Source organism: Salmo trutta, chromosome 36, assembly GCF_901001165.1.
Source record: "Salmo trutta chromosome 36, fSalTru1.1, whole genome shotgun sequence".
NCBI lineage: Eukaryota > Metazoa > Chordata > Actinopteri > Salmoniformes > Salmonidae > Salmo > Salmo trutta.
In genome coordinates, this window is record NC_042992.1 from 21362299 (window position 1) to 21382088 (window position 19790).

General features: G+C 47.1%; 1 protein-coding gene across 6 annotated transcripts in view; it reads right to left on the reverse strand.

Annotated features, from left to right (window-relative positions):
* Nucleotides 1-19790, reverse strand: part of LOC115175632 (triple functional domain protein) — a 119237-nt gene that overhangs the window by 70514 nt on the left and 28933 nt on the right. For all 6 annotated transcript variants that reach the window (XM_029735031.1, XM_029735026.1, XM_029735028.1 and 3 more), the window contains exons 3-4: nt 10088-10162; nt 7642-7756 (exon numbers count right to left, since the gene is read on the reverse strand). In XM_029735031.1, the coding sequence (XP_029590891.1) occupies nt 7642-7756; nt 10088-10162 (190 nt within the window). The remainder of the gene's footprint in view (nt 1-7641; nt 7757-10087; nt 10163-19790) is intronic.

A 19790-nucleotide genomic window follows, 5' to 3' on the forward strand; every position in this document is an offset into this window, starting at 1 on the left:
CTCTCCATCCCTCACTCCCACCTTTTCCTTCGGACTCTCCATCTCTCTCTCCATCCCTCACTCCGTCCTTTTCCTTCGGACTCTCCATCCCTCACTCCATCCCTTTCCTTCGGACTCTCCATCTCTCTCTGCATCCCTCACTCCGTCCTTTTCCTTCGGACTCTCCATCTCTCTCTCTCCATCCCTCACTCCGTCCTTTTCCTTCGGACTCCCCATCTCTCTCTCCATCCCTCACTCCCTCCTTTTCCTTCGGACTTTCCATCCCTCACTCCCACCTTTTCCTTCGGACTCTCCATCTCTCTCTCCATCCCTCACTCCATTCTTTTCCTTCGGACTCTCCATCCCTCACTCCGTCCTTTTCCTTCGGACTCTCCATCTCTCTCTCTCTCCATCCCTCACTCCCTCCTTTTCCTTCGGACTCTCCATCCCTCACTCCATCCTTTTCCTTCGGACTTTCCATCTCTCTCTCCATCCCTCACTCCGTCCTTTTCCTTCGGACTCTCCATCTCTCTCTCTCCATCCCTCACTCCGTCCTTTTCCTTCGGACTCTCCATCTCTCTCTCTCCATCCCTCACTCCGTCCTTTTCCTTCGGACTCCCCATCTCTCTCTCTCCATCCCTCACTCCATCCTTTTCCTTCGGACTCTCCATCTCTCTCTCCATCCCTCACTCCGTCCTTTTCCTTCGGACTCCCCATCTCTCTCTCCATCCCTCACTCCGTCCTTTTCCTTCGGACTCTCCATCTCTCTCTCTCCATCCCTCACTCCGTCCTTTTCCTTCGGACTCTCCATCTCTCTCTCCATCCCTCACTCGGTCCTTTTCCTTCGGACTCTCCATCTCTCACTCCGTCCTTTTCCTTCGGACTCTCCATCTCTCTCTCCATCCCTCACTCCCACCTTTTCCTTCGGACTCCCCATCTCTCTCTCCATCCCTCACTTCGTCCTTTTCCTTCGGACTCCCCATCTCTCACTCCCTCCTTTTCCTTCAGACTCTCCATCTCTCTCTCTCCATCCCTCACTCCGTCCTTTTCCTTCGGACTCTCCATCTCTCTCTCCATCCCTCACTCCCACCTTTTCCTTCGGACTCCCCATCTCTCTCTCCATCCCTCACTTCGTCCTTTTCCTTCGGACTCCCCATCTCTCACTCCCTCCTTTTCCTTCGGACTCTCCATCTCTCTCTCTCCATCCCTCACTCCGTCCTTTTCCTTCGGACTCTCCATCTCTCTCTCTCCATCCCTCACTCCGTCCTTTTCCTTCGGACTCTCCATCTCTCTCTCTCCATCCCTCACTCCGTCCTTTTCCTTCGGACTCTCCATCTCTCTCTCCATCCCTCACTCCGTCCTTTTCCTTCGGACTCTCCATCTCTCACTCCGTCCTTTTCCTTCGGACTCTCCATCTCTCTCTCCATCCCTCACTCCCACCTTTTCCTTCGGACTCCCCATCTCTCTCTCCATCCCTCACTTCGTCCTTTTCCTTCGGACTCCCCATCTCTCACTCCCTCCTTTTCCTTCGGACTCTCCATCTCTCTCTCTCCATCCCTCACTCCGTCCTTTTCCTTCGGACTCTCCATCTCTCTCTCTCCATCCCTCACTCCCTCCTCTTCCTTCGGACTCTCCATCTCTCTCTCTCCATCCCTCACTCCGTCCTTTTCCTTCGGACTCTCCATCTCTCTCTCTCCATCCCTCACTCCGTCCTTTTCCTTCGGACTCTCCATCTCTCTTTCTCCATCCCTCACTCCGTCCTTTTCCTTCGGACTCTCCATCTCTCTCTCTCCATCCCTCACTCCGTCCTTTTCCTTCGGACTCTCCATCTCTCTTTCTCCATCCCTCACTCCGTCCTTTTCCTTCGGACTCTCCATCTCTCTCTCTCCATCCCTCACTCCGTCCTTTTCCTTCGGACTCCCCATCTCTCTCTCCATCCCTCACTCCGTCCTTTTCCTTCGGACTCCCCATCTCTCTCTCTCCATCCCTCACTCCGTCCTTTTCCTTCGGACTCTCCATCTCTCTCTCTCCATCCCTCACTCCGTCCTTTTCCTTCGGACTCCCCATCTCTCTCTCCATCCCTCACTCCGTCCTTTTCCTTCGAACTCTCCATCTCTCTCTCTCCATCCCTCACTCCGTCCTTTTCCTTCGGACTCTCCATCTCTCTTTCTCCATCCCTCACTCCGTCCTTTTCCTTCGGACTCTCCATCTCTCTCTCTCCATCCCTCACTCCGTCCTTTTCCTTCGGACTCCCCATCTCTCTCTCCATCCCTCACTCCGTCCTTTTCCTTCGGACTCTCCATCTCTCTCTCTCCATCCCTCACTCCGTCCTTTTCATTCGGACTCTCCATCCCTCACTCCGTCCTTTTCCTTCGGACTCTCCATCTCTCTCTCTCCATCTCTCACTCCGTCCTTTTCCTTCGGACTCTCCATCCCTCACTCCATCCTTTTCCTTCGGACTCTCCATCTCTCTCTCTCCATTCCTCACTCCCTCCTTTTCCTTCGGACTCCCCATCTCTCTCTCCATCCCTCACTCCGTCCTTTTCCTTCGGACTCTCCATCTCTCTCTCCATCCCTCACTCCGTCCTTTTCCTTCGGACTCCCCATCTCTCTCTCCATCCCTCACTCCGTCCTTTTCCTTCGGACTCTCCATCTCTCTCTCTCCATCCCTCACTTTGTCCTTTTCATTCGGACTCTCCATCCCTCACTCCGTCCTTTTCCTTCGGACTCCCCATCTCTCTCTCCATCCCTCACTCCGTCCTTTTCCTTCGGACTCTCCATCTCTCTCTCTCCATCTCTCACTCCGTCCTTTTCCTTCGGACTCTCCATCCCTCACTCCATCCTTTTCCTTCGGACTCTCCATCTCTCTCTCTCCATTCCTCACTCCCTCCTTTTCCTTCGGACTCTCCATCCCTCACTCCATCCTTTTCCTTCGGACTCTCCATCTCTCTCTCCATCCCTCACTCCGTCCTTTTCCTTCGGACTCTCCATCTCTCTCTCCATCCCTCACTCCCTCCTTTTCCTTCGGACTCTCCATCTCTCTCTCCATCCCTCACTCCATCCTTTTCCTTCGGACTCTCCATCCCTCACTCCATCCTTTTCCATCGGACTCTCCATCTCTCTCTCCATCCCTCACTCCCTCCTTTTCCTTCGGACTCTCCATCTCTCTCTCCATCCCTCACTCCATCCTTTTCCATCGGACTCTCCATCTCTCTCTCCATCCGTCACTCCATCCTTTTCCTTCGGACTCCCCATCTCTCTCTCCATCCCTCACTCCGTCCTTTTCCTTCGGACTCTCCATCTCTCTCTCCATCCCTCACTCCAACTCTCCATCTCCATCCATTGATCTCTCTCTCTATTAATTTCTCTCTCTCTTTATCCATTTGTCTCTCTCTCCATCCAATGGTCTCTCTCTCCATCCAATGGTCTCTCTCTCCATCCAATGGTCTCTCTCTCCATCCATTTGTCTCTCTCCCTCTCTCTATCCATTTGTTTTACTCTCTGCCCATTGGTCTCTCGCTCTCATCCATTTGCTCTCATCCATTTGTCTCTCGCTCTCTCCATTCATTTGTCTCTCTTTTAATGTGTCTCTTTCTCTATCCATCTGTATCTATATCTGCACATTTGTCTCTCTCGCCATCCATCCTCTCTCTCTCAATTAATTTGCCTCTCTCTAGCTATCCATTTGTCTCTCACGCTCTCTATTCATTTATCTCTCTCTCCATCCATTTGTCTCTCTATTCATTTGTCTCTCTCTCTATCCATGTCTCTCCCTCTCTATCCATCCATTTGTCTCTCCCTCTCTATAAATTTGTCTCTCTCTCTCTATCCATCCATTTGTCTCTTTCTCTATCATTTATCTCTCTATTCATTTGTCTCTCTCTCCATCCATGTCTAACGCTCTATATTTATTTGTCTCTCTCTCTCTACATTCATTTGTCTCTCTCTTTCTCTATCCATTTCTCTCTCTCCATTCATTTGTCTCTCCCTCTCAATTCATTTGCCTCTCTCTCCATCAATTTGTCTCCCTCTCTATTCATTTGTCTCTCTCTCCATCCATTTGTCTCTCTCTCCATCCATTTGTCTCTCTCTCTATTCATTTATCTCTCTCTCTCTATTCATCGGTCCCTCTCTCCATCCATTTGTCACCATCTCAATTCATTTGTCTCTCTCCATCCATTTGTCTCTCTCTCTATTAATTTCTCTCTCTCCATCCAATTGTCTCTGTTAATTTGTCTCTCAATTCATTTGCCTCTCTCTATCCATTTCTCTCTCTCTCCATTCATTTGTCTCTCTCTCTATTCATTTGTCTCTCTCTCCATCCATTTGTCTCTCTCAATTCATTTATCTCTCTATCTATCCATTTCTCTCTCTCTCTCCATTTGTCTCTCTCGCCATCCATTTGTCTCTCTCTCTGTCAATTTGTCTCTCTATCCATTTGTCTCTCTCTCTATCCATTTGTCTCTCTCTAGCAATTCATTTGTCTCTCTCTATCCATTTGTATCTGTATATTTGTCTCTATCTCCATCCATTGGTCTCTCTCTCTATTCATTTCTCTCCCACTGCCATCCATTGGTCTCTCTCTCCATCCATTTGTCTCTCTCGCCATCCATTTGTCTCTCTCTCCATCAATTTGTCTCTCTCTCCATCCATTTGTCTCTCTCTTAGTCATTTGTCTCTCTCTATCAATTCATTTCTCTCTCTCGCCATTCATTGGTCTCTCTCTCTATTCATTTCTCTCTCTCGCCATCTATTTGTCTCTCTCTCCATCCATTTGTCTCTCTCTTAGTCATTTGTCTCTCTCTATCAATTCATTTCTCTCTCTCGCCATTCATTGGTCTCTCTCTCTATTCATTTCTCTCTCTCGCCATCTATTTGTCTCTCTCTCTATCCATTTGTCTCTCTCTTAGTAATTTGTCCCTCTATCAATTCATTTGTCTCTCTCTATCAATTCATGTGTCTCTCTCTATCAATTCATTTGTCTCTATCCATTTGTATCTGTATCTGTACATTTGTCTCTCTCTCCATCCATTGGTCTCTCTCTATACATGTCTCTCTCTTAGTCATTTGTCTCTCTCTATCAATTCATTTGTCTCTCTCTCCATTCATTTGTCTCTCTCTATTCGTCTCTCTACCCATTTGTCTCTCTCACATTTATCTCTCTATCTATCCATTTGCCTCTCTCTATCTATCCATTTGCCTCTCTCTCTCCATTCATTTGCCTCTCTCTTTCCATCCATTTGTCTCTCTGATCTATTTGTCTTTCCATCTGTTTGTCTCTCTCTCCATCCATTTGTCTCTCTCCATCAATTTGTCTCACTCTCTACTCATTTGTCACTCTCTATTCATTTGTCTCTCTCTATTCATTTGTCTCTCTCTCTATTCATTTATCTCTCTCTCTATTCATTGGTCTCTCTCTCTATCCATCCATTTCTCTCTCTCTATCCATGTCTCTCCCTCTCCATCCATTTGTCTCTCTCTCCATCAATGTCTCTCTCTATCCATTTGTCTCTCTCTCAATATTAATTTGTCTCTCTCTTTCTCTCTCCATTTGTCTCTGTCTATTCATCTGTCTCTCCCTCCATCCATTTCTCTCTCTCCATCCCTTTGTCTCTCTATTCATTTGTCTCTCTCTATTAATTTGTCTCTCTCCATCCATTTGTCTCTCTCTCCATCCATTTGTCTCTCTACTAATTTCTATCGCTCCATCCATTTGTCTCTCTCGCCCTCCATTTGTCTCTATCTCAATTCATTTGTCTCTCTCTATCCATTTGTCTCTATATCTGTCTATTTGTCTCTCTCCATCCATTTCTCTCTCTCTCTATCCATTTGTCTCCCTCTCAATTCATTTGTCTCCCTCACCATCCATCGGTCTCTCTCCATCCATTTGTCTCCCTCTCTATTCATTGGTCTCTCTCTCCATCCATTGGTCTCTCTCTCAATTCATTTGTCTCCCTCTCAATTCATTTGTCTCCCTCTCCATCCATTTGTCTCTCTCTCCATCCATTTGTCTCTCTCTCAATTCATTTGTCTCTCTCTATCCATTGGTCTCTCTCCATCCATTTGTCTCCCTCTCAATTCATTTGTCTCTCTCTATCCATTTATCTCTATATCTGTCCATTTGTCTCTCTCTCCATCCATTTGTCTCTCTCTCTATCCATTTGTCTCCCTCTCAATTCATTTGTCTCCCTCACCATCCATTGGTCTCTCTCCATCCATTGGTCTCCCTCTCAATTCATTTGTCTCTCTCTATCCATTTATCTCTATATCTGTCCATTTGTCTCTCTCTCCATCCATTTGTCTCTCTCTCTATCCATTTGTCTCCCTCTCAATTCATTTGTCTCCCTCTCAATTCATTTGTCTCCCTCACCATCCATCGGTCTCTCTCCATCCATTTGTCTCTTTCTATCCATTTGTCTCTCTCTCTATTCATTTATCTCTCCATCTATCCATTTCTCTCTCTCCATTCATTTGTCTCTCTCTCCATCCATTTGTCTCTCTCTCCATCCATTTGTCTCTCTCTCCATTCATTTGTCTCTCTCTCCATTCATTTGTCTCTCTCTCCATTCATTTGTCTCTCTCTCCATTCATTTGTCTCTCTCTCCATCCATTTGTCTCTCTCTCCATTCATTTGTCTCTCTCTCCATTCATTTGTCTCTCTCTCCATTCATTTGTCTCTCTCTCCATTCATTTGTCTCTCCCTCCATTCATTTGTCTCTCTCTTCAGATCTCTCTCTCAATTAATTCCTCTATCTCTCTATCCATTTCTCTCTCACGCTCTCTATTCATTTATGTCTCTCTCCATCCATTTCTCTCTCTCCTCATTTGTCTCTCTATTTATGTCTCTCTCTATTCTTTTCTCTCTCTCTCTCTATCCATCCACTTGTCTCTCTCCATCCGTCGTCTCTCCATTCATTTCTCACTCTCTCCATTCATTTCTCTCTCTCTCCATTCATTTCTCTCTCGCCATCCATTTGTCTCTCTCTCTCAAACCGTCCGTCCCTCCCTCCCTCCCCGTCCGTCCCTCTCTCCCTCCATCCGTCCCTCCTTCTCCGTCCCTCCGTCCGTCCCTCCCTCCCCCTCCGTCCGTCCCTCCTTCTCCGTCCGTCCCTCCCTCCCCGTCCCTCTCGCCGTCCGTCCCTCTCGCCGTCCATCCCTCTCGCCGTCCATCCGTCCGTCCGTCCGTCTCTCCGTCCGTCCGTCCCTCTCTCTGTCCGTCCATCTCTCCGTCCATTCGTCCGTCCCTCTCTCCGTCCATTCGTCCGTCCCTCTCTCCAGCCATTCGTCCGTCCCTCTCTCCAGCCATTCGTCCGTCCCTCTATCCATTCGTCCGTCCCTCTATCCATTCGTCCGTCCCTCTATCCATTCGTCCGTCCCTCTATCCATTCGTCCGTCCCTCTATCCATTCGTCCGTCCCTCTATCCATTCGTCTGTCCCTCTATCCATTCGTCTCTCTCTAGTGACAGTGTGGAGGAAGGGTTCTTGGCAACACAGGAGCTGCGACAGGTATTCTGGCCCACATATCTCTCTCCGTTTTCATCCCTCCCTCCCTCCCCCTCTCTCTCGTGGTTGGTTAAAGATCTGAATCCAAGAGACTAAAACAACCATAGAAATACACACACAATATGTACACATGCAGATACTGTAAACACAAACACGTACTTGGGGATGCCAGCGAGGTACGCTATGAGACTTCTGAGGTCGTCGGCTCGTATTCTGTCGTGGTTACTGCGTGAAGGAAACGTTAACACTGGACCACCGCGTCTGTCTCTGCCCCCTGGAACACACACACGATAAAACAGTCAGCTTAGAGAGTGAACACACACACACACACAGGATAAAACAGTCAGCTTAGAGAGTGAACACACACACACACGATAAAACAGTCAGCTTAGAGAGTGAACACACACACACACACACACACACACACAGGATAAAACAGTCAGCTTAGAGAGTGAACACACACACACACACAGGATAAAACAGTCAGCTTAGAGAGTGAACACACACACACACAGACGATAAAACAGTAAGCTTAGAGAGTGAAAACACACACGATAAAACAGTCAACTTAGAGAGTGAACACACACACACACACACACACACACACACACACACACACACACACGATAAAACAGTAAGCTTAGAGTACACACACACACACCTCTGCCTCCTGGTGGAGAAACACATGAGTTGATATATTCCAATGAGTATGATCGTGGCCACATGATAGTATAATCTCAGTAACAGGTACTCAGAATGGCAGGGAAAACATTATTGTGTAAGGAAGACTATGTAGAAAGCATTAGGCCTATACAAAAATAGAAGTATTTGTATAGAAATCCAACAGTAATTGCTTTGACATGTTAATGTGTGTTAGGTAGACCTAGTAGCAGCTGGAGAAACGGATCTATACATCCTTCAACATTTCTTCAAAATTCAATACATTCCTCTTTCCTTCCTACACCACCCTCTTCCTCTTTTTTCCCCTCCCTCCCTCCTTTCAAAATAAATGACTTTACCAACATGCATTATGGGAAATGGTTTTGACAGACAGTAACTCATCGCTATAACAACCACTCTTCCTCTCTCTGTTCTGTTCATTATGGTCCATCTGTCAGTGACCTTGGCTACACACAAGAGGAAAATGGAGTCAGACAAGAGGAATGAATCACACACACACACACACACACACACACACACACACATCATTTTCAACAATACAACAGTTGAGAACTTGCAGATGAGGGGTCAAAGGTCAACTGACCTCTCAGTAGCCACGGGTCACAGCTAAAAACTCTCACACTCAGAATGCAAGTGTGTGTGTAGTGCCACGCCTGGTAGAGGTCAGTGTGTGTAGCTCCACGCCTGGTAGCGGTCAGTGTGTGTAGCTCCACGCCTGGTAGCGGTCAGTGTGTGTAGCTCCACGCCTGGTAGAGGTCAGTGTGTGTAGCTCCACGCCTGGTAGAGGTCAGTGTGTGTAGCTCCACGCCTGGTAGAGAGGTCAGTGTGTGTAGCTCCACGCCTGGTAGAGGTCAGTGTGTGTAGCTCCACGCCTGGTAGAGAGGTCAGTGTGTGTAGCTCCACGCCTGGTAGAGGTCAGTGTGTGTAGCTCCACGCCTGGTAGAGGTCAGTGTGTGTAGCTCCACGCCTGGTAGAGGTCAGTGTGTGTAGCTCCACGCCTGGTAGAGGTCAGTGTGTGTAGCTCCACGCCTGGTAGCGGTCAGTGTGTGTAGCTCCACGCCTGGTAGCGGTCAGTGTGTGTAGCTCCACGCCTGGTAGAGGTCAGTGTGTGTAGCTCCACGCCTGGTAAAGGTCAGTGTGTGTAGCTCCACGCCTGGTAGAGAGGTCAGTGTGTGTAGCTCCACGCCTGGTAGAGGTCAGTGTGTGTAGCTCCACGCCTGGTAGAGGTCAGTGTGTGTAGCTCCACGCCTGGTAGAGGTCAGTGTGTGTAGCTCCACGCCTGGTAGAGGTCAGTGTGTGTAGCTCCACGCCTGGTAGAGGTCAGTGTGTGTAGCTCCACGCCTGGTAGAGGTCAGTGTGTGTAGCTCCACGCCTGGTGAGGTCAGTGTGTGTAGCTCCACGCCTGGTAGAGGTCAGTGTGTGTAGCTCCACGCCTGGTAGAGGTCAGTGTGTGTAGCTCCACGCCTGGTAGAGGTCAGTGTGTGTAGCTCCACGCCTGGTAGAGGTCAGTGTGTGTAGCTCCACGCCTGGTAGAGAGGTCAGTGTGTGTAGCTCCACGCCTGGTAGAGAGGTCAGTGTGTGTAGCTCCACGCCTGGTAGAGGTCAGTGTTTGTAGCTCCACGCCTGGTAGAGGTCAGTGTGTGTAGCTCCACGCCTGGTAGAGGTCAGTGTGTGTAGCTCCACGCCTGGTACAGGTCAGTGTGTGTAGCTCCACGCCTGGTAGAGGTCAGTGTGTGTAGCTCCACGCCTGGTAGAGGTCAGTGTGTGTAGCTCCACGCCTGGTAGAGGTCAGTGTGTGTAGCTCCACGCCTGGTAGAGGTCAGTGTGTGTAGCTCCACGCCTGGTAGAGGTCAGTGTGTGTAGCTCCAATTAGCAAATGTGTCATGCTTTGTTTATGAAGAAACCAGGATTATCTCTCACACACCTGATAAGAAGGCAACTTTTTCCTTTAGAATAGGCAACACCTCCATCGCTCTCATGTCTTCATTTTTACGAAAACCTGGAGAGGGAAAGACAAAAGTGTTAGGATTTTTTACAGAAACTCCCAATGTTCAAATGTTCTCCTCTTCCATTGAAAGTTTCAGGAAAAGTAGGCCTCGTTTTATCCAATCCAATTGTTTATCTACAATTCAAATTTCTGACTTCGTATTTCTTCCTTGAGTATGGGAAACAGGAGGTTGATGTTTTCAGCATCACTGTCAAAGAAAGAAAGTTTTCAGAATGGGAAACATGATATTGATTGTGTCTGGCTGGAGTAACTGTTGAAGAGTGGTGGAGAGAATAGGTTCACTTTGGACTCAGTTGATGTGGGGAAAACCCCTGCCACTGAAGAAGCCATCTGACCGACAGAGAGATGTTTCCACTGACTCCTAGAAACTGGCTATGAACCCTAGTTTAATGACGCAAGAACACACACACACACACACACACACACACACACACAGACAGAGGAATAAGTGAGGCTGTAGATTCAGAAGTAGGAACTTACACCTGCTTAAGCGTTAAAAAGGGAAGGTTGGTCAAAGAGCTGTTGTATTAGTATCTTACCCAGAGAGAGAAACGAGGAGAAAAAGGTATTGTTTATATCCTGGTTATGTGTTGACAGAAATGAGACCACTACCTGTCCTTCACTAAACAGAGAAAAACCTACCTACCTACACCCAAAACCAGCACAACACCTCCACCACAGTAGCAGCAAGACATAAATAGCTCATTATTTCATTTGAGATAAAGAGCCCCTGCTGGCCAATTCATCTCTATCCCTTTGTCTCTACTATTTTCTCTCTATCCCCTCTTTCCCTCTCTTCAATCTCTCCATATCCTGCAGGAGTTGGGCTTGGACTATATTTTTTATGCCACCACAGCCCTTCTACCCTCTCTCTACCACTCTCTTTCCCTCCCTTCTTCCCTCACTCTCTCCCTGCAGACTCATACACTGATGTGCTTAGAGTTATCCAGGACAACACAGCCATTACAGAGAGAGAGAGAGCTACAGCCAGAGGACCTACACCCAGGCCCCAGACCAAACCAACCCTGGCCACACCCTATATAGGCCCCCGCAGATCAAGCCCCCCACCCCTGCAGCAAGGACCTCAACATGACAGCCCCACGTATGCCCAGGCCGTGAGCAGAGCAACAGGCCCCACTAATGCACCCACCCAAGCCACATCCATCGATCTAAGAGGCATTCACCAGACGCTCAGCATGCACTGCTCACACCTAATGGTCCGAGCCTAAACCACAAGAATAACACCGGACACTATGGAACACAAATCCTTTACTATCTCTTCCTGAAATATACAAGGTCATCTGCCTTTGACCTAAAGAGCAGGAACCCAGACTTCAAAGAAACTGGAAATACAGACATTCTCATCCTAGAAGAAACATGGTATAGAGGAGACAGACCCACTGGTTGCCCTCTAGGTTACAGAGAGCTGGTTGTCCCATCCACCAAACTACCAGGTGGGTGGTATAAAGGAGACAGACCCACTGGTTGCCCTCTAGGTTACAGAGAGCTGGTTGTCCCATCCACCAAACTACCAGGTGGGTGGTATAAAGGAGACAGACCCACTGGTTGTCCTCTATGTTACAGAGAGCTGGTAATCCCATCCACCAAACTACCAGGTGGGTGGTATAAAGGAGACAGACCCACTGGTTGCCCTCTAGGTTACAGAGAGCTGGTTGTCCCATCCACCAAACTACCAGGTGGGTGGTATAAAGGAGACAAACCCACTGGTTGCCCTCTAGGTTACAGAGAGCTGGTAATCCCATCCACCAAACTACCAGGTGGGTGGTATAAAGGAGACAGACCCACTGGTTGCCCTCTATGTTACAGAGAGCTGGTAGTCCCATCCACCACACTACCAGGTGGGTGGTATAAAGGAGACAGACCCACTGGTTGCCCTCTAGGTTACAGAGAGCTGGTAGTCCCATCCACCAAACTACCAGGTGGGTGGTATAAAGGAGACAGACCCACTGGTTGCCCTCTAGGTTACAGAGAGCTGGTAGTCCCATCCACCACACTACCAGGTGGGTGGTATAAAGGAGACAGACCCACTGGTTGCCTTCTAGGTTACAGAGAGCTGGTTGTCCCATCCACCACACTACCAGGACAAAAACAGGGAAAAGACTCAGGGGGTATGCTAATTTGGTATAGAGCAGACCAAACACACTCTATTAAAATTCATCAAAACAGGAGCATTTTAGATAGAAATAAATAAGGAAATGATCTCAACAGAGAAAAATGTCCACGTGTGCTACCTACAGTACCTTCCGAAACTATTCAGACCCCTTGATGTTTTCCACATTTCGTTACAGCCTTCTTCTAAAATTGATGATCTTGTTTTTTCCCCCTCATCAATCTACACACAATACCCCATAATGACAAAGCAAAATCAGGTTTTTAGAAATTGGATGGGGAATGTCGCTGCACAGCTATTTTGAGGTCTCTCCAGAGATGTTAGATCAGGTTCAAGTCCGGGCTCTGGCTGGGTCACTCAAGGACATTCAGAGACTTGTCCTGAAGCCACTCCTGCGTGGTCTTGGCTGTGTGCTTAGGGTCGTTGTCCTGTTGGAAGGGGAACCTTCGCCCCAGTCTGAGGTCCTGAGTCTGAGGTCCTGAGCGCTAGTCTCCCAGTCCCTGCCACAGAAAAACTTCCCCACAGCATGATGCTGCCACCACCATGCTTCACCATAAGGATGGCGCAAGGTTTCCTCCAGACGTGATGCTTGGCATTCAGGCCAAAGAGTTCCATCTTGGTTTCATCAGACCAGAGACTCTTGTTTCTCATGGTCAGAGTCTTTAGGTGCCTTTTGGCAAACTCCAAGCTGGCTGTCATGTGCCTTTTACTGAGGAGTGGCTTTCGTCTGGCCACTCTAACATATAGGCCTGATCGGTGGAGTGCTGGAAGTTTCTCCCATCTCCACAATGGAATTCTAGATCTCTGTCCTAGATCTTCTCCCAAGATTCCTCAGTTTGGCTGGGCGGCCAGCTCTAGGAAGAGTTTTGGTGGTTCCAACTTCTTCCATTTAAGAATGGAGGCCACAGTGTTCTTGGGGATCTTCAATGCTGCAGACATTTTTTGGTACCCTTCCCCAGATCTGTGCCTCGACACAATCCTGTCTCGGAGCTCTACAGACAATTCCTTCCACCTCATGGCTTGGTTTTTGCTCTGACAACTCTGGGACTTTATATAGACAAGTGTGTTCCTTTCCAAATCATGTCCAGTCAATTCAATTTACCACAGGTGAACTCAAATTAAGTTGTATAAACATCTAAAGGATGATCAATGGAAACAAGATGCACCTGAGCTCAATTTCGAGTATCATAGCAAAGGGTCTGAATACTTATGTAAATACTTAATTTTTTATACATTTGCAAAAATTTCTAAAAACCTGTTTTCACTTTGTCATTATGAGGTATTGTGAAGATTGCTGAAGATTTTTATTTTTATTTAATCCATTTTAGAATTAGGCTGTAACATAACAAAATGTGGAAAAAGTCAAGAGGTCTGAATACTTTCCGAAGGCACTGTATATTCCCGCCAATAGAATCCCCATACTTTAACAATGACAGCTTCTCCATATACTAGTCTGTGGCGACCTAAACGCCATAACTGGACAATAACCTGACACTTTTAGCACACAAGGGGGCAAACATCTACCTGAAGGTGACAGCATTCCCTCCGCAATTTGCCCCCCAGACACAAATACTACAAAACAACCAACAAAAACGTGTCACAACTCTTGCAGCTCTGTCACACGCTGGGTCTGTACGTAGTCAATGGTAGGGTTCGAGGAGACTCCTATGGTAGGTACACCTACAGCTCATCTCTTGGCAGTAGTACTGTAGATTACTTTATCATTGACCTCAACCCAGGGAGAGAGTGTTCACAGTCAGCCCACTGACACACCTATCAGATCACAGCAAAATCATAGTTTACCTGAACAGTGCAATATTGAATCATGAGACGTCAAAGATGAACAAACTGCATACTACTATAGATGGAAGGAAAGTAGTGTAGAAATCTACAAAAAAAACAATTGGGCAAAAACAAATTAAAAAACAGCTTTTTTAAAGCAGACAACATTAGAAAATTAACAACAATGTCAAATGGTTTGATGAAGAATGCAAAAACCTAAGAAAGAAATTGAGAAACCTATCCAACCACAAACACAGAGACCAAGAAAACCTGAGCCTATGCCTTCACTATGGTGAAACAAACAGCACAGAAACCAGTCAGAAACCAGCTCAATGTAGAATCCAGAGAATGTAACCACTTCTGGGAAGATTGGAACACACTAAACCAACAACACAAAGAGCTATCTATACAAAACAGAGACGTATGGATAAACCACTTTTCCAATCTTTTGGCTCTATAAAAAAGAACAAACAGCAAAAACATAATCATGATCAACGACAAATCTTAGAATCAGCTTTTAAAGACTACCAGAACCCGCTGGATTCTCCAATTACATTGAATGAACTACAGGACAAAATACAAACCCTCCAAACCAAATAGGGCCTGTGGTGTTGATGGTATCCTAAATTAAATGACAAAATATACAGACCACAAATTCCAATTGACTATACTTAAACTCTTTAACATCATCCTCAGCTCTGGCATCTTCCCCAATATTTCGAGCCAAGGACTGATCACCCCAATCTACAAAAGTGGAGACAAATTTGACCCCATTAACTACCGTGGGATCTGCGTTTTCAGCATCCTACGGTTGTAAGGTCTACGGTCAACTCACTAACCAAGAATTAAAAAAATTGGACTACACCAAATTGAGACTGTATGCAGAATTCTGCAAAAACATCCTCCGTGTGCAACATAAAACACCAAATAATGCATGCAGAGCAGAATTAAAGACAATTTATGCTTAATCTGAAAATGTGGTTGGAAGCTCCGTATGGAGGGTGTGACGCAGTTGCGAAGCCTCCATACCGCATCGTCGTGTGTCTCCCAAATTGTGTAACAATGCGTATAGCTCCGCATTGACATGATTGGTTGACAGTAGGTGGGGGGGGGGTCCTGTACCAACACAAACTCACTCCCTTGACAGCTTCCTTCACAACAGCTCTGCGCTGACCCGCGAAGCGCAAAAAGTATGAATGCCCTGAGGCAGCATCACAGTAAATGCTGCACGGCCAACGCAGACGTCGGATTGACCATGCAGCCCCTTTTAGGACGATACCTGCTAATTATCACAATCCAGAAAAGACCTGTTAAATTCTAAAACCACCTAAAAGGAAGAGATTCCCAAAACTTCCATAACAAAGCCATCACCTACAGACAAGGGCATTGTTAAGGGGTGGAAAACATGAATGATTCATGGGGCCCTAGCCTGGTAGGGGCCCCTAAATGTTTAGAAAACTATTTGTTTACCATTTTAAAAATATGTTAGACCAAAATTATCTGTGATAAATTAAAACGTATAACCATAATCAGATCACGCATCTCTAACCAACTATCCCGTTTGTACCCCTGTAACAGGCGTCGTAAGGAGTGGACCAAAATGCAGCGGGTATATTGATCATCTTCTTTATTTTATAAAGAAAAAACACTTAAGCAAAACAAACGATGAAAACAATCCAGTAAGGTGCACAGACTATACCGGAAACAACCACCCACAAACACAAGTGAAAACAAACACAACTAAATATGGCCTCCAATTAAAGACAACAACCAGCTGCCTCTAATTGGAGGTCATTGACAAAACTAACATAGAAAAAGAAAAACTAGATAAACACATAGAAATAGAAAATGTAGAACATAAACCAAAAAACCCGAACCACACAAAACAAACACCCCCTGCCACGCCCTGACCAAACTACAATAACAAATAACCCCTTTTACTGGTCAGGATGTGACAGTACCCCCCCCCCCCCCCCCAAAGGTGCAGACCCCGAATGCACCTGAAAACAAAAACCCCACCAAAAATAACCCCAACTTAAAGGGAGGGTGGCCTCCCGTGCTACACCCCCCCCCCCCAATCCTCCAACTACGGAGGTGGCTCTGGCTCCGGCCTTAGTCCCCATTCTAACCTGCCCACCCCCGCTGAAGGCTCTGGGCTGAGGTGGGCCGTCTCTGCAGGCCCCGGACCGTGGGCCGTCTCTGCAGGCCCCGGACCGTCTCTGCAGGCTCCGGACTGTCTCTGCAGGCTCCGGACTGTGGGACGTCGCCGGAAGCACTGGAAGGGGAACTGTCGCCGGAAGCTCTGGACGGGGAACTGTTGCCGGAAGCTCTGGACGGGGAACTGCCGCCGGAAGCTCTGGACGGGGACTGCGCACTGAAGGCCTGATGCGTGGGGCTGGCTTTGGAGGCGCCAGACTATTGACATGCACCTCAGGGCTAGTGCGAGGAGCAGGAACAGGACGTACTGGACTGGGCAGGCGCACTAGGGGCCTGATTCGTGGGGCTGGCTTTGGAGGCGCCAGAACAGTAACACGCACCACAGGGCTAGTGCGAGGAGCAGGAACAGGATACACTGGGTCTTGAAGACACACTGGAGGTCTGGAGCGCACGGCCTGCACAACCCGTCCTGGCTGAGTTGTTACTGTAGCCCGGCACGGGTGGAGTGCTGGCACAGGGCGAACTGGGCTGTGCTGAGGAATGATGGCTGCCGTGCGTAGAGCAGGCGCAGGGTAGCCTGGGCCTAGGAGACGCACTGGTGGCCAGATGTGCTGAGCAGGCATACTCCTTCCTGGCTGGATGCCTACTCTAGCACGGCACTTGCGGGGGGCTGGTATCGACCGCACCGGACTGTGCTTGCAGATGGGCGAGACCGTGCGCACTTCCACATAGCACGGTGCTGTCAAATCAAATCAAATCAAATTTATTTATATAGCCCTTCGTACATCAGCTGAAATCTCAAAGTGCTGTACAGAAACCCAGCCTAAAACCCCAAACAGCAAGCAATGCATGTGAAAGAAGCACGGTGGCTGGGAAAAACTCCCTAGGAAAAACTCCTGAGAAAGGCCAAAAACCAAGGAAGAAACCTAGAGAGGAACCAGGCTATGAGGGGTGGCCAGTCCTCTTCTGGCTGTGCCGGGTGGATATTATAACAGAACATGGTCAAGATGTTAAAATGTTCGTAAATGACCAGCATGGTCAAATAATAATAATCATAGTAATTGTCGAGGGTGCAACAAGCACGTCCGGTGAAACAGGTCAGGGTTCCGTAGCCGCAGGCAGAACAGTTGAAACTGGAGCAGCAGCATGGCCAGCTGTCCACGCCAAACGCTCCCCATAATAAGCACGGGGAGTTGGCTTAGGGCTCACCCATGGCCCAGCCAAACTACCCGTGTGCCCCCCCCCCCAAAAAAAAAATTGGGGGCTGCCTCCTCTCCTCCTGAAATGGAGGATATAATGCCTCATACCTCCGTCGTTCTGCCTTTGCTGCCTCCAATTCTTCCTTCGGTCGCCGGTACACCCCAGCCTGCCTCCAAGGTCCCTTTCCATCTAGGATCTCCTCCCATGTCCATGACTCCAAGTAGCTCTCCTTCTGCTCCTTCCTCCGCTACTTGGTCCTTCTTTGGTGGGTGGTTCTGTAACGGGCGTCGTAAGGAGTGGACCAAAATGCAGCGGGTATATTGATCATCTTCTTTATTTTATAAAGAAAAAACACTTAAGCTAAACAAATGACGAAAACAGTCCAGTAAGGTGCACAGACTATACCGGAAACAACCACCCACAAACAAGTGAAAACAAACAACTAAATATGGCCTCCAATTAGAGACAACAACAACCAGCTGCCTCTAATTGGGGGTCATTGACAAAACTAACAGAAATAGAAAAACTAGATAAACACATAGAAATAGAAAATGTTGTACATAAACCAAAAAACCTGAACCACACAAAACAAACACCCCCTGCCACGCCCTGACCAAACTAGAATAACAAATAACCCCTTTTACTGGTCAGGACGTGACAACCCCCCCCCCCCCCCAAAATGCACATGGTTTGGTCCATTCTCCATGAGGAGAAAAAAAAAATACAGCTGATCTGACGGTTCACGAGAGATAACCACTATGCCCCCCTCAAAAAAGAAATTGGGTTTCCAGAAAAGGAAAGAAACAGAGACAGATAAAGCAAAATTCAGGAAAAAAGAAGATGGATTTGAGTGGTAAGTCAGTGCAGACGGCCTGCCGAACTGAGTAGCCTAGCTAGCTAATATAGCTAGCTTGATAGCCTGCTAGCTACAGGTAGCCGCCTACCGTGGACTCACTACCAGCTATGGCTAGCTAATTAGCTATTATTTCGATACTATTATGACTGTATTCCCCAATATTTGCGTGATATTTGTTAGCTAGCTAGACTAAAATTAAAACCTAACATGTAGCCTACCTATCCATACTGTAGATGCTACCACTACTACTGCTGTAGACAGATCCCAACGTGTGTCTACTACATGAAGCTGAAACAGCGGACCTTGGAGGTGAGGCAGTTGTTTTGTAGCAGCATAACTAGACCATTTTTAAATTGTAAAGTTCGGCACATGATGACTTAGACACACTTAAATACGTATTCTATTTGATATGTATAATGTTAAAAGGTTTTTCTATCAGTGGTAGATTTTTAGTATGGTAACCTTTGTAGGAGCGAACATTAAACCTAAAATTCCCTTTGTTTACTCACTTCCTAGTGCCTAGAGAGCCCCAGGTAGGCAGAATCTCAGCAGAAAGCTGTCAGACAGACTCTGATGCAGAGGAGAGCAGGGAGGAGGAAGAGGAGTTAAAGAGCAGCAGCAGTGCCAGTGAAGGACTGACAGAAGAGATTGAACAAGCAAGTAATAAGGGAAAGTAAGAGTGGACAGATTCTAAGTGAGGAAGATGAGGTTTTAGATGATCCAGCACTGTGGCCAGAGAAAGTACAAGACCATGACTAGCCAACAGGTGTGGTGAGGAGACAGAACTGTATAAAATCATGCCCCCAGACTCAGAAGGCAAGCCATTCCCCAACTATTTACAGTACTACAGTAAGTCAGCAAACAGAAGAGAAAAGGTGCAGAGAGACTGGCTTCTTTATAGTAAGAGTGGAAAGGCATTCTATTGCATTCGATGTGTTCTTTTTTCTCATGAGCAAAGTAAACCATCACCCAGTTCTCTGTAATGGCTATAAGGATGGCTATAAGCTGGATATAAGGATGGCTATAAGCTGGATAGAAGGATGGCTATAAGAATGGATATAAGGATGGCTATAAGGATGGCTATAAGCTGGATAGAAGGATGGCTATAAGATGGATATAAGGATGGCTATAAGATGTATATAAGGATGGCTATAAGAATGGATATAAGGATGGCTATAAGGATGGCTATAAGCTGGATAGAAGGATGGCTATAAACTGGATATAAGGATGGCTATAAACTGGATATAAGGATGGCTATAAGATGGATATAAGGATGGCTATAAGCTGGATATAAGGATGGCTATAAGGATGGCTATAAGAATGGATATAAGGATGGCTATAAGGATGGCTATAAGAATGGATATAAGGATGGCTATAAGAATGGATATAAGGATGGCTATAAGGATGGCTATACGAATGGCTATAAGGATGGCTATAAGGATGGCTATAAGGATGGCTATAAGCTGGATATAAGGATGGCTATAAACTGGATA